At 45.5% G+C, this 14,731-nt stretch overlaps 1 protein-coding gene and 1 long non-coding RNA gene across 9 annotated transcripts in view; both read right to left on the reverse strand.

Annotated features, from left to right (window-relative positions):
- Nucleotides 1-1,017: 1,017 nt before the first annotated feature.
- LOC131512290 (uncharacterized) lies at nucleotides 1,018-13,311 on the reverse strand. Of its 3 annotated transcripts, XR_009262069.1 has the most exons (5): nucleotides 11,857-13,311; nucleotides 6,437-6,669; nucleotides 4,079-4,274; nucleotides 2,128-2,270; nucleotides 1,018-2,025 (listed from the first exon to the last, which is right to left on the reverse strand). It is a non-coding gene; the product is annotated as an uncharacterized LOC131512290 (long non-coding RNA). The 3 variants fall into 3 exon arrangements; XR_009262068.1 differs by lacking the exon at nucleotides 4,079-4,274; XR_009262070.1 differs by lacking the exons at nucleotides 4,079-4,274; nucleotides 6,437-6,669.
- The window catches only part of DGKG (diacylglycerol kinase gamma), a 203,024-nt gene continuing 201,604 nt past the window's right edge, over nucleotides 13,312-14,731 (reverse strand). For all 6 annotated transcript variants that reach the window (XM_058730764.1, XM_058730765.1, XM_058730763.1 and 3 more), the window contains one exon: nucleotides 13,312-14,527. In XM_058730764.1, the coding sequence (XP_058586747.1) occupies nucleotides 14,429-14,527 (99 nt within the window). In that variant the 3' untranslated portion in view covers nucleotides 13,312-14,428. The remainder of the gene's footprint in view (nucleotides 14,528-14,731) is intronic.

Here is a 14,731-nt window from a genome sequence, read left to right on the forward strand (position 1 = left end):
CCTGGAGAGGCAAGGAGACAATGGCTCTTCAGATCCTGGGACTCCCCGGGAAGGCCAGGCTGGGCAGGGCAGTGGGGGCAGACAAGGCAGCCTCCTCCTGAGGCTGCTCCTTTGTAGCCTTTTACCGGAGGCTTCGGAGCTGAGCCCACACCTCCTTGCCTAGCCCACCCGGGTGTGAGTCTGAAGCCCTGGCTTGGGACTGCTCATCCCGGGGACTAGCTGAAGGACTCTTCTCGGGGTCTACATTCTGGGGCGAGGGGCTGGCCACCTCTGATGTGAAGCCCATGGCCTCGCTTCATTCCAGACATGCTTCCTTTCCAGATCTCTTCTATCTCACGGCGCTCTTCCACAGCCTCCAGTTTCTGAGTTGTTCCAAAGCCCTGGCTTGTCTCTGTCCTTCCAGTGGTCCTGTTCTCCCAGCAGGGTGCGGTGCAGTGGCCGCAAGGATGTATGTACCAACCCAGCTTATAAAAGATCAGATTTGAGGCTCCTACTCTCAGGATTTAGGAGGTCTGACAGGGGCCCAGGAATCTGGACCTCGGGTGTTTCTGAAGTAAGTAGTCCATGCCCCACCCCCTCCCTGCAGAAATACTAGTTTAAAGGAAAGAGCAAGAATATATGGGATATGAGACAAGAACTGGGTGACTTACTGTGTTACTTGTTGAGCAAGTTAATTACCGTTTCTGAGCCTTTGTTTCCTCATCTATAAAATGCTAATCACTTCAGAGGGGAGTTTTCAGATATCAGTGAAATGATGTGCATGAAATGTTTGGTAAAGCCTTATTTAATAGGACTTTTGGCTTCCTCTCCCCCTTCTCCAGCACCAAGAAAGTGGTAACAGAGAGTTTCCATTCTTCCTAGTCCCAGCACATCAGTGGAACCCCTGGCAGTGTGCACTTGTGAATAGGCTACCCGGGAGTCTAGAGGAGCATGCTCGTCTCCAGTGCTCTGTGGCTGATCAGACAACCCAGATTTCTCCAGCGGTGGCTTGAAAAGAAACCACCCAGAGGTCAGAGGTCAGCTACCCGCTGTCACTTTTATTTGTAGTAAACCACAGAGTGAGGACACACATATACACGGTACATTACAGAACAATGTACGGCACTCAATGCAGGCAGACAGGCAGGCTCGAGCAGGCGGCCACCACTACGAACAGCATATCTATGGGTGGAAGAGGCTGTGGAGGTGGATGGACCACGAGCGAAGGATCTGGACCCGGCACTGTGTTACCTAGTTACTGCCTCAGTCTCGGCTGGTAGAGTCTGCATTTATGGGCCGTGGTTGAGGTGCATTAGGACCTTCTGCTTCAACCTATGCCCAGGGTCACCCCCAAACACTGAGGTTTAGCTAAGTTCTCTAAGAGGAAGTGGCACTTTTCCACTGGTGGGAATGAGTTTTCTTCCAACATACTGGTGATGAGAAAGGGGAAGATAGGTCTGATACACAGAAGGGAAGATGTTTACACTTCAGGGATCAAGTATGTGTGTTTGTATATGTGTGTGTGTGTGTGTGTGTGTGTGTGTGCGTGTGTGTGTAAAGGTGGAGGGCTTATCAAAGAGTTTCCTCATAGAGTTTTTTTCATATTGGTCCCCCAAATCTGCTGATTTCTGAGCCTGATAAATCCTTAAGAGGGAAGAGAAGATTCTTGAAGCGGCCAGGAGTAGCCCTTCAGGGTAGCAGGGCTGGGGGAAACCTTGGGCCTGGTGGGAGACCCAGAAGAACAAGGACCCTGCCCCCTCTCCTTTGGCCGCAGCATTTACCCCAGGTAAAGGCAAGATCATTGAAGAGGGAAAGTCTTTAGAGCCCCCTTGTTTGGTAGACAGAGAAAGAGAGGCCCCAGAAGGCTAAAGGACATGCCCAAGGCCATGTGGCTGAGACAGGACTGTAGCCTACTCCCCATGTTGCGCTTGTTTCCCAGGCAGGGTTTCATCCCTCACACCATCCTGGCATGTGGAATGGCTCCCTTCCACAGCAGCCTCTATGGGACAGTTGCCAGAATTTTCCAAGACAGGAGGGTCTTGTTTTCTGTAGAGAAAGAAAAGCATCCATCAGAAACCGCACCTTAGCAGTGGCTTCTTTGGGATTATGATTACTTGCTAACAATATCACTTTCTCTGAGGTATCTACCGAGTGTTGAGGGTGATGGTACACAGAGGCACAAAAGGTTGCTTCTTCTCATTCTGTGGAAGAGGGCAGCTGTGCTATAAGCTGGGTCAGCAACTTGCTGTAGGACCTTCTTCTCTTTAGTCGGATCTCCTGCCTCTTGTCATCTGGAGAAGAAAGGAAGGAAGAAAATGGTGCAGGTTTTGAAATCTGCCTCCTCGTCAGGCGACCCACCCGCTAGGCCCACTACCCACACTGCCTCTATCAGCTGCAAGCAATCTTGGCAGGTTTGTGCAGATCAAAAAGGGCAACATTTGGAGCATTAGGCCCTGTCCAAGTGTAGACCTGGGTTGCCTCCTAACCAGAGGCCTGGAAAAACGGCTCTGGAGAGGAATTCTGCATATAGTGGCATTGGAGCCAGAGCTGAATGACCACCATTTGTTATTCAACTACAATGGACAGAGCACTGACATTGTGCTATGCTAGCTACCAACTCTGTGTGCAAGGCTGAACTTGATGACATGGAAGGAAGAGCCTTTCCAACAATAGGGGGCTGACTCCAAAACTCCCTGCTCAATGGACTTTTTGTGTTAATTGAGGTAGTTGATCAGAAATCATGACTCCAGTAGGCTTATACTTGTGGGTTCTTTCTTATTCTCTTTTTGTTGATTTCACAGAAACTAAACCTACTTAATTGCTATGGTCTCTGGTCCTTTCTTTGTTCCTGGTTCTATTGTTTTCATACTGAAGCTCATATCCTCTGGTCTGGGATGTTTGGCTATGCTGTTTTGCATTAAACTCCTCAGTGGTTCTATACCCACAAAGGTGCTTTAGGCCTGAGACATGACCCAAAAGGAAAAGAAAAAGGAGCGTAGTATTGAACAGAGGGGTTTCAGTTAGGCATTGGAGATAATTTCTTGATGTGGAGAAGCTGTAAGACACTTGAATACATTCTGAAATTGGGCTCGGGATGATGTTCTCTGATCTTTCCTGGGCCTTTTCAGCACACACTTGCCTGGAGATAACAAAGTGGGCAAATGTCCCCTTAAGATCCCTATGATCCTCTGATTTTATGTATGAAAGCTCTAAAAATAGAATCATAGGAGGAAAGGGAAGAGAAACATCATGAGAATAAAAGAAAAAGGAAAAAGTGGAAGAAGTGGGCATTGCAGGTGGGTGCAGTTTGGGAAAAGCAGCATGTGCTGGGAAATGGCTGAGAAAAAGCAAGACAGCCATGTTGAAATACGTTAAGAAGTTAGGACACAGTGCCTGGCAAATCAACATTGGTTAATAACACAGTATTTATGGATGAATAAATGAATAAATATGTGAACCGCCCTCTCTGGCCCCAACCCACAGGTGGGAAAACGGAGACATAATCTGACACTCGCTCAATTCCCTCTTGCTCCTTGGTGTCAGGTAGGAAGGGGTGCTGGCCCCAGGAGAGGAGTAGAATAATGCTGAACAGGGAGAGGAGAGCGCATCTCCCCACCTGCCTGTGGGCAGGAAGCATCCTGGGGTTGGTCATAGCCTTGAAGCTCTGGAAGGAGAATGAGAAGGCACAGGCTGAGCTCCCCGTGTTGTCTGGCACTGCCCTGAGCTGTCCAGGCCTGGAGCCAGTGGGGAGGCACAGTGGAGCCCATCATGGCCAAGGACTCCCTGGCTCCTCCCTCTCCTTTTCTTCCCTCAGCCACAAAAGAAGAACCAAATCCTTTCTCCTCTTGGGAGCCATGTAAAACACCCACTGGATTTGGAGGATGGACTCATGACCTTCCTTTACTTTCTCTCTCTCTCTCCTTGCTTCTCTTTGAGTTTCCAGAATGCAGTTCCCAAAAGTTTCCCCAAAGTTTCTTTCCTCCATCAAGAAAATGAAGTCTGGGGAAGGATAGGAGTTTTCGCCAAGTCCTCTGGAGGCAGGATCAATTTCCTGCCAATGAGAACACCTGAAAGATCTGCATAAATGTTTTATTTTTACCTTTGAGGGAAGACAGGAGTTTCCATCCATTCTGTCTCTCTCTGCTCTAGACCCTGCTCACAAACATCTCAGAAGGGACACCTGAGCTGTAGTCCTCAGAGATGTCGAGGAGGCTTCGGCCCTTATTGCTCTCATGGCTCCACTGCAGGGACGGAGGCCATACGGCCTCCTCATGGAAAAGAACTAAGACAAGGGGCTCAACACAAACAGGTGAGTTCTTTTAGATACTATTTCTCCCCCTCAGGAAAACTGTGCCAATTTGAATCACTGGGCTATAGGAAGGAACGCTGTGTTTCCTCCTCCCTGCTACAAAACTACTAATGAACAGGAGTACACATAGCCCTCTCTGTTCTGGGGAGATAGAGAAAAGAAAACTCACATTGCCTAGACAAGGCAAATGTGAGCATGCTCCCGGGAAGGCCTGCCAAGAGCTCTTATATAAGCTCCAGTGAGCTCATGTGTTTTCTCGCCCATCAGCGGATCCTGGGCTTCAGGGCCAGGGGTTAGGCTGGAGGAGGGAGCTCAGGAAAGACTGTGTTCTTCCAAAGAGGGGGCGCTCTGGGAGGAAAACATGTTCCTCCTCTCAGGAGGATGAAAACAATTTTCATTGCCGAGCCAGTCAACATAGACTTGCATTCCTTATGGCAGCAACGTCAGGACAGAAGAAGGTGGTGCTTGTTCTTATGAACCCCATGGGGGGAAGCAGTGGTGTGGTGGGGTGTTTCATAAGTCAAAAGAAATGTAGATATGCACTGGGGCTATGGATGAGGAACCTTTTCCTCCCAATTTGTGGAAAGCCAGACGGGTGCTCAGTTTGGTCCACCAGCCACAGACTGGGTATCAGGCCTTAGTTTCCAGTCATTGCCACCATGTAGGCTGTTTTGAATTGGAAACGTATTTCACTTACTGAGACAGGCTGAACATTCTGGAACCTACTGTCACTCATTTTGCCTGCTTCCCTTTTGTTTGACGGAATCACTGAGCCGGCAGACTTTTGCAAGCAAACTACCCAACCACCTTGCCCACCCTCTTGCCCAGAACATCTGCAGGTAGCCTGCCCTGACCCCAGCACAGAGCAAATGGAATGTTATCTGCTTCTTTTACTCTTTGCCTATTGAAAATGATATCTTACCCCACATAAGTGAGCCAACGCTTCTCAACCAAGCTTCCCAGACGTTCTCTCAGGAGTTGACACACTTCCAGTTCAGTTATGCCCCAGTGGAGGGGGAGGACCTGTCTGTACATCTCAGCAGCTTACCCCACCCCCACCCCGCGCCCACACCCAGTCTAGCGCCATGTTTCTCACAGGGTGAGGGCAATAACTACAGTTGTCTTTTATACGATTAAATGAATCTGCAGATACAGTGTTTTACCTGTCCCAAATAATACTGTGTGCCCAGTCTTTCTGTAACTATTAATGCTTTAAACAATTTTTATTTCAAAAATAAGAACACACATTGTTCAGGTAAATTTCTACCTCCCCCAAGTGCTTTGCATTTTCTCTCTGGCATCACTTAGTGCTTATAACACTTTCCCACTTTGTGTCTTTTGAGGATTTAGTTAATGTGCTGTTTCCTCTTTCCAGATCAATCGGGAACGATTTGAATACAGCTAAGACCTTCCTTGGGTTCCACCCAAAACTTTCTCTTCATGAGTGTGTGAGTGATGTCCTGATTAACTTCTTTTTTAGAATATTTATTTACTTTTGAGAGGGAGAGAGAGAGAACATGAGTTGGAGAGGGGTGGAGAGAGAGGGAGACAGAGAATTTCAAGCAGGCTCCAAGCTGCCAGCACAGAGCCTGGCATGGGGCTCGAACTCACAAGCCATGAAATCATGACCTGATCCGAAACCACGAATCGGATGCTTAACCAACGGAGCCACCCAGGGCCCCTGTCCTGATTAACTTCTATGTGTGACAACAGGATTCAGACAGTTGAGGAACAACCGAGCTTACCAGAGCACCCTGACATCTTCTGAGAGCAGAGTGTTTGATACACACAGCCTTTCACACGTAAGGAAGGATCCCTGATAATGATATATGTGTTGAGTATTTTGGTGTGAGATGTCATGACACCTGTAATTTACTTTCCAATACTTCAGTAAAAAAGTATGAAACAAATAAGGCAAAATGGTAAGAACTGTTGAATCTTAAGTGACAGGTAGAAGTGTTCTCATTATATTCATGACTCTATTTTTCTATGTGTTTGAAAATGTCCGTAATAAAGAGAAATTACTCCCAGATACCCTAATTCAAGGAAGTATGTTTAACCTGGGCAGGTGGTGGGAGCTTTAGGAGGCTGACGGGGAGATGGTGGGAGATGGGGATTACTTACTCTTCTTAGGTTTATTATCATTACCTTAATGCCTGGTGGGAGCAGAGAGTGATGACAGCAAACCCCAAACAGCAATTTTAATGATATCCTCTGTTCTTAACACCTTCCATGATGTATGTTGCTCTGAGTTAAAAGATCTAGTTAGTTCTCAATCCTTTCACCTCAAAGATGTTGGGGAGAGAGGAAATATTCATCAGGAAAATTTTTCTTTTCTTGAAGATCGTGCCATTTCCTGGTGACCTATTAGTACCAGTTTTCTTTAAAAAATAAAAAATAAAAAAGACAAAAAAGTCACTTCATTAATTACTTTGAAAGTACTGATGTTTAATCCCTCAGCAGAAAATGCACACTTCCTGGAATCTTTTTCTGGATTGCCATTTATATTGTGAGGTTTAGAAGTGCACTTCCTCTTGTCTCATCTAAGGTAAAAAGAAATGACCATTTTATCATCCCTCACCTCATAGTTCTTGCTAACGTTCCATTTTTAAAAACAATTTTTTTGTTTTTTTTGGAAAGGAAAAAGTTCAACATTTTTTTTTTGCATCATTCCAGAAGCAGTCTTTTTACTCCAAATTATGATTCATCCAACAGATTTTTAAAAGGACATTTTGGATCTCTGTTCCACCTTTAGGTATCGGTTGCTAAATTCTGAGGCTTGACCACCTGACCTCATTTCACTTGCTCCTGATCTTTAATATGGTCTCTGTGTATCTTTTAAGATGATCTTTCATATTATGCGAACACCCTGATCTGGTGAGTTCTTTACCAGCTGTTCATTGTTGGCTGGATGCTGTCTGAGTAAGGTCCTAGGACACGGCCCAGCTGGCGCGTTGGAGAGAGGGCCTAAGAAGAAGGGAGGGTGAAGTGTGCACACACCTTCCACAGCCCAGGTCCACTCTTTCTCAATGAGCCTCTGTGGCTGGCCAAGTGAGTGCTGTTTCCCACCCCAGCTTCGTGGACTCAGATTTCCAGGTTGAGAAGGATGTCCGCTGAGTCGTGCACAAGGGATCGGTTTGGGGTGGTAAATCCCTGCCACTACGCTTGAAGCTCAGAGTCATCAGCAGTGGCAGTGAGGTGCAAACATGGCTTTGAAGGCAGATACTGACAGATCTGAATCCTGGATCTGCTGCTATGAGATCTGCTCCGTTTCTCAGTCCTTGTTTGTCAAGTAGGGAACTGTATACCACCCACTTCAGGAGAGTTCCTGTGAAGTTTAGCAGTGGTCATAAAAGTAATAGGCTTTGGACTGCACCATAAATGATAGTTATTTAATAAGAGTTTCATTAATGCCTGGACATGTCCCACATATTACCATTAACTCAACTTTAAGCTGCTTTTTTTTAAAAGGATTTGTCAGTCCTTTCTTTCATTTTGAACTATAGTGCTCAGCTTCCTTGCCCAAATATCTGCTAAAAAACCCAGTTCTCCATGTCTTTTCATCTTCTGAATCTGTACCTTATTATGCTGATCTCTCACTGTGTTGTAACTCCGCTTATGTGCTGCCTTTTTATTCTTTGCCCATTCTGACTGACCTGATGGCTAAGAAGTAGATTGCAAATATTTCTGTCTTTCTGTCCAAGTTGAATTTCATATTTTCTGAATCATGAAACTGCCCTCCATGTGACCTAGAAAGCCCTTTGATGATCCATATTTAGCTGTGTCCATCATTCAACAGATGTCTGGGTAGTTAGAGGCCCCCATGAGCTCCCTCTACATCCTGTGGTTTCAAGTTCCTGAGCTGTTAGTTAAAAAGCTTTCATCACCTCTACCCCCCTTCCCCTATCCATTCCAGGATACAGGGACAGATACCCACTTTAGCTATTCATTCATTTAACAAATATTTACTCGTTACCTACTACGTGCTTGACACTGCGTTATATGTTCTCTTCTTTGCTTCCAAGTTGCATTTTCCTAACTTGACCAATTTACAGTTGTCCTCATGTTTTCTGATTATTTCTCTAGGATCTGCATTGAACATCCAGTCATATGGTCCCTCCTGGTTACAGTGTTTCCTGACCCTTGGGAGACTTGAAGGCTTAGCTGCAAACCCTGGTGCCTTGCTATGATGCACCTGCCACAGCATCCACAGATTTTAGGATAACGTAGGTTCATCGTGGGCTCCATCGAAGGGAGTTTAGCTAGCAGATGAGGCTGCAGGCCTTGGCTTGCCATTCTGCACCATGGACATGAAGAATAAAGTGGTAGCCAGGGTAGGTACCCAGCAAGTCAAGCAGCTTATTTCCAAAAACCCTTGGTTTTCTATGTCCCTGGATTCCTACAGAGATCCCCTTGAGGAAAGATGCCTGTCTGCTTTTTGAGCTCTCTGGATCTTCCCATTAGATAGCTTCTCTTGGCATCTGAAAGGCAGCCTGCCATTCTGTTCTCCTGTGGAATACAGATGGCCCAGCCCACGCCTATCACTAATGAGGATCACATGCAGAGCCTTCTTGCTGGAGGCTCCCTTCAACAACCCCAGCCCTCCTTCCTTGTGCAGGCCAGTCACCGTTGACCATGGCATTTATGTCTGAGAAGACAGCTTGCTGCTCTCCCACTCACAGAGTTGGGTAGAAAATCTATGAGGTAGCCCCGGGAAGTGCATCCCATTCACCTAGAATTGGAAACATTGAAGACTAAGTTTTGGCTGTCAATTTGATTGCAAAGTTGAGGTTTGAGGTTCCAGCTGTCCACAGAGGCTGTTGAGCTTAAATGTGAACAAGCACTGAGAGTTCTTCAGTAGGAACATGATTAGAGGGCTACACAGAGGTGGACCTGATAGATCAATTTCCCAACGCTGTGTAATCTCACCCAGAATGATAGTGGGATTGGAAACAGATAAGAATGTTAAAAGCACTAAAGTATAGTAGAAAAAAACATACATTTTCGTGAGACAGATTCATGTCTTACTATCTGTTTGAACTTGGACAAGGTGGTTTACCTTTCTACGCACTAATACCTTTATCTGTGAAATAAGTACAATGCTCCTGTCGTAGGCTGTTCTGAGGATTAAATGGGACAGCACATGGAGGCCTCAACGTGATGCCCTGTATCCAGTAAGCAATAAGTGGGCATTCCCTTTCCTGTCTCCATTTCCTGCTTTCTCTCTACAGTAAAAAAGTTGAAAGATACACTCTAGTATGATGGGACATCAAGGGGAGCTATAAACAATGGCTCCATGTGAAATTCTATACAATTCTGCTCTGTTGTTTTATGTAAAACTTGATTGCTATTTCACATGTGGGATAGTTTCTTTTTCCTTGTTATTGCAAGTCAGATGCAGGCCCGAAATTTGTGACTAGAAGAGTTCTGCACTGCTACTATGGACCCCAACAGAAAAGCAAAATCTCTTTTGATTTGAATACTGAACCCCATTCCTTTAACACTCCAAGCTACTGAGAAGAGATAACTACCACTAGCTATCCTCGAGGATGTCAATGATTCTGGTCAATTTTGCCATGTATTAAGTGTGGTCTAACTGATCAGTACCCACCGATCCAGAAATCTCTCTAGGAGTCATTTTCATTCTTTCAGAAAACAAGGGACACTGAGGCATGCTGTTCAAAAGGAAGTAATAGATACTGTTTTAACATTGATGCTTACAAAAACAGTTCTGATTGTTTTTTGGACAAGGTAGATCAATCACTGCTAGTTCCCCACCCAACCAAGTCAAGGCCTATCCTATAAGAGCAGGTAACTCTTCTTCCCCCCAGAAAAAGCCCTTTCCATATTAGGCCAGTTCCAAGAGCAGTCACTCAATTGAATAAAAATCAACCTCTCTATAACTGCATTGTTTAGACCTGATTCTTTTCTCTGGAGGTACACAGATAAAGTCTGACCCCTGGAAGCTATCATGTTTCCCCCAATCCCTTCCTCACCCATGGGACAAAGAGTCCAGATCCTTGATTCTTACTTGAAGAATGTAGACGGGAACAATCACAGAGCAGAAGCTAAACAGTGTCTTAAGAATGGAGACTACTTCTCCTAGAGAAGTACTTTTGGGAATATTATTGCTGAGGATGGTTACTTGCATGTTCCTATCCCCACTGAGGACAAAAAGAAGAAATTGTGGGCGTAAGGGTGTTTCTCATCTGTTGATGTTGACAGACAAATAAAGGACTCTATGGTTCTTCATGGTGAGTTCTTAGCGTTAGGCCTCTCTCTGTCTCTCCCAGAAAGGGAGCTAGTACTTGATCACGGAACTCTGTTTTCATGGAGCATTTTATGGCTACTAGCATTTTGCAAAACACATCTTAGGAAATTATGGTCTCAGATATGCTGTGGGGACTTAGATGTTTGAAATAACTTCCTGATTGGTTATTGTTAGATCCTGGAACTGGTGGCCAGGGAACACTATGAAGTTTCCTTCCTTGGAGGTTTGGTAGACTCTTCCACCCTTCCTCCCTCCCCTCTCCCCTCCTCTCTACTTTTGATATTAGCATTAGGCACCCACTTGCCTGGGAGTGTTGAGATGTAGGCCTGGGACATAGGGAATCTGGAAGTCTAGATCCTTCCCATCCCCATGATTCTATTTTTATGGATCCAATTGTGGTGTGTTCCACGGAAGGTACAGCCTAGCTGGGACAGGAGGTAACTGAGGGTTTTGGCTAAGAGGAGAGGGGGCTAGAGATGGGAAAAGTTGATGCAATTATTTTTGTCAGGAATTGGAACCAAAGCAGCAGGAGAGAGTAAGTTTTAAGACTCTCTGGCAAAGTAACTTCCTAATCTGTCACTGAGTATGTGTAAAAAAGTGATTAGTGGGTCTCTATATTTATCATGATTACTCACAAATATGTAATTTGCATAATATATACAGCACATTAAGTACTATGTCACCTTATATAATGTGCATATGTATAATGTATATGCATGTTATGTAACGCCAGTCTGGAGGCTCTTCCAGATTCTGCCAAGTATTTCCTAATTTATTTGGCAATTTTAACATATCTTTTCCATCTGTGGAAAGAACTATCTTGAGAGGAGCTGGTCTCTGACCTGAAATATAATCATTCTACTAAGTCTATCTCCATTCTCAACTCACTGGAGGAAATCCACAAAGACCAAGCCATAATGAGATGCAACTCTTAGCTCAACAGTCCAGGGACAACACAATGTATTGAAGATTTTCTGTTTCATTATTTTTATTGCTGGTAGGGTAGAACTGTGGGGGCAGGTGAGAACATGTCTGTGGCATGGTCACAATTAGAATAAGATGAAGACTAAAGGACTGGATTTTGCCCTGCTTGCCTAACTGTGTGACTTTGAGAAGTCACTGAACCCTCATTAAGCTTAATTTTTCTCATTATTAAGATCAGGAGGGTAACACATTCTCTGTCAGCCTCTGAGGTTGCTGGGAAGATCACTAAGATGAGGTGCTCTACAGGAAAAAGCCATGGTCACAGTAGTTAAGGAATGAACTGCAACAGCACATTAAACAACACTGGACTTACCAAACTGGAAGTGCAATTCCACTGGTGTATTATACTGTGTGGTTCTAAGGAGGCCTTGGGACATGTCTCTCAAGCAACACTGCAAGTCTTATGCACTGGACTAGAGCAGGCCACGGCCACTCTGACTTGTGAATCACTGAGACTCAGTTCCACCTGTTGACAGTGCTATGTTTCAACAGCCTCAATCTTGGGGGATCAGACATGCAAAAATGTCTGTAAATGTCCCAGAATTAGTGAGCCCACACCTGCCTTTGTTTCGAAATCAAGTGGCTTCCAAGATAGTACCTGTTGTTATTCTGGAGCTTGCTGGTCCATCCCATCACCAAGGATCCCATCATTCAAGACATTCTCCAGACGGCCTGGTTTTCCCCTCACCCACTGTTTTGCACTATTAGGTCCAGCAGGATGGTCCTAGATGACTGCTTCCTTCACAGTTAGGATCAGGGTGTACACACAGTCTTAATTTCCCTTCCTTGTGCAAAGCTCCTGACCCAGTGCAAGATTAGAGAGAGCTCAGTGGAGCAATGTCTAGTGGGCCCACGTCTCCTCTTAAGAAATCTCAGAGGGGATGGCGGTCCAGTGGAGTGAAGGCGCCAAGGCAAATGTTTCTGTCTAGAAACAAACTGAAGTTCTACACAGACTTGCCCTCAGGAAAGGAGGGTGATGCTGGCACCAGGTGCAGGAAGCCCATTGGCCTCTGCCAAGACCCCTCTGGGTACTGGCTGGGAGCACCTTGAAGAAGGTGCCTCAGTCCATCTTGTGAGTCTCCACTGAGGTCATCCCTGCAGCCAGAGGTGTTTCCAGACTAGGAGGCCATGAGGACCATGATGAGTTGACACGTGATAGAGTTTAATTTGATGATCTGTCTAGTGCCTTCAACCCAGACCAACTTCTTACCAGTTCAGGCCAGATAGAATCTCCGGGAAGCATCACGAGGCCCCTATTTTCTCACGTGGGCCTGTCCCATCCTCACATGGGCTACATGTTCATTCTTCCCTGGCAACCTGGACTCGAATGGAATCATTTCCCAGTGACCAGAAATGACCCTATTCTAAGATGTGTGGGTTCTTTTCCCTAATAAATATCCTCTTAGTGGCACTTATTCTCAAACCACATCAGCTAAGATACCACGGACAAGTCTCTTAACTTTTCAGAGACTCGGTGCCTTTATCTGACAAATGGGAGAGTAAATTGTGTCTAGCGTATCTTTCATGGTTGTTTTGAGAATCCAGAATAGGAATTCTCAGTCTCTTTACAATAAAGAAGCTACTTTCACTTCCCTTAAATCTCATGATCACCATGGGGAAATGTGTCTTGACCATGAAATGGTGGAATGGGGGAGTGAAAACTTTCTTTTTCCTTCCCACTTTTCTGTTCCTATTCTACATATTTTTTTTTTTCAGTCAGGAGAAGTCCATCAGTAAATAAATATATATATATATATATATATATATATATATATATATATATATATAAATATATATGCTACATATATGTACACACACATTAGATCATCAGAAGGGCCTTCAGCTCACACTCTGGGAGTGGTAGGTGCAAAGAGGCAGGTGGGAGCCACCTGATGGTTTGTCTCCTGGTCTTCTCAGCAAAGGGTCCTTCCTTCTCATCTTCTCTGCCTTCAGGAAATAGTCTGCCACCAGGGCTTGGAACTCAAACAGGAAACACGCTTTGGCTTGAAAAAGAAAGAAGCTGGGGGTGGTTTTTTTTCTTCCCTTTTTACACAATATTATGACACCAATTTGAAAAATAAATCCCAGTTTCTCTGCTTTCCCTCCCAGGTGTTCACAGAACTAAGAAAATAAATACCACATCTAAGGTGTGCTGTACAGGCAGCTCTGGGGGCTCTTGGAGCCGTCTCCAAACAAACACACAGCCACCAGGAGAAGGCTTTGGGAAAATAACAAGTGCCCACTGACAGTGTGGAGAACCAAGAATGGAAACACAGCTTTCCACAGCCTTTCTGCCTCCTCAGCAAGTTCAGGCAGAAGTTGCTGCTTGAAGGACAACTAAGAAACCAACGTGCGCTTGCTGAGCCCTGCCAAGGGTTATGCTTTGAGAGTTGGAGGCCGTTTGTCTCTGTACAGAGGGACCTTTGTGTAAGTTCTCTGGAATGGGAGCGCTTTCCCTTGGCCACATCCGATCTCACCATAGGCAGGAAACCTGCAGCCTGCTTCCTTGTGAGCGTCCGTGAGGGACCTTGCAAGACTGGTTGGAAGAAAGGGGGACTTCTCCTTCAGTCTCAGAAAGTCCCACTCAAGGCCTTCTGGGAATGTGGAGGTTGCTGCAAGAGCCAACATCACCCTGGTGGGCCCTGGGTCCATTCAAAATTTTCTGGGGGTCCTGGCTCTGTTGGGGTGTGTCCTTTGTTGAAGAAGAGAGAATGAACGTATGGGAAGATGAAGATTTCTTCCTGAAGGGTGGCTTTGCTTCCACTGGTTAGAGATGAGTGTGCGTGTGTGCATGTGCGTGTGCGTATGTGTGTGTGTGTGTGTGTGTGTATGTGTTACAGTTTCTTATTTTCTCTCTTGGTTTAACTGGCATTATGGCACGTTGTTTAGTCTTTTGAACGGCTCTTCCTCCTCAGTGAAAAGAAGCTGCTCTTCTGGGGAGGCCCCATCATCATAGGCGCTTGATTCTTGTGAGTAATTTTAATCTAAAAGCAAAGAGGCATAAATGAATTAGTGACATGCAAATCCCAGTAGCCTATGAGAGAGTGAGTTGCAGAGGGAGGAAGGAAGGCCAGCTTTGGGTTGGAAGGAGCCCCATGCAGAAAGGACGACTGTCCTTGAACAGCTTCAAAATTGGCAACTGGACCCTCACTGGGCCTGGAGTTTGGCACTGCTGGAAGTGAGGGGCG

The sequence above is a fragment of the Neofelis nebulosa genome, chromosome 5, assembly GCF_028018385.1.
Source record: "Neofelis nebulosa isolate mNeoNeb1 chromosome 5, mNeoNeb1.pri, whole genome shotgun sequence".
Lineage (NCBI taxonomy): Eukaryota > Metazoa > Chordata > Mammalia > Carnivora > Felidae > Neofelis > Neofelis nebulosa.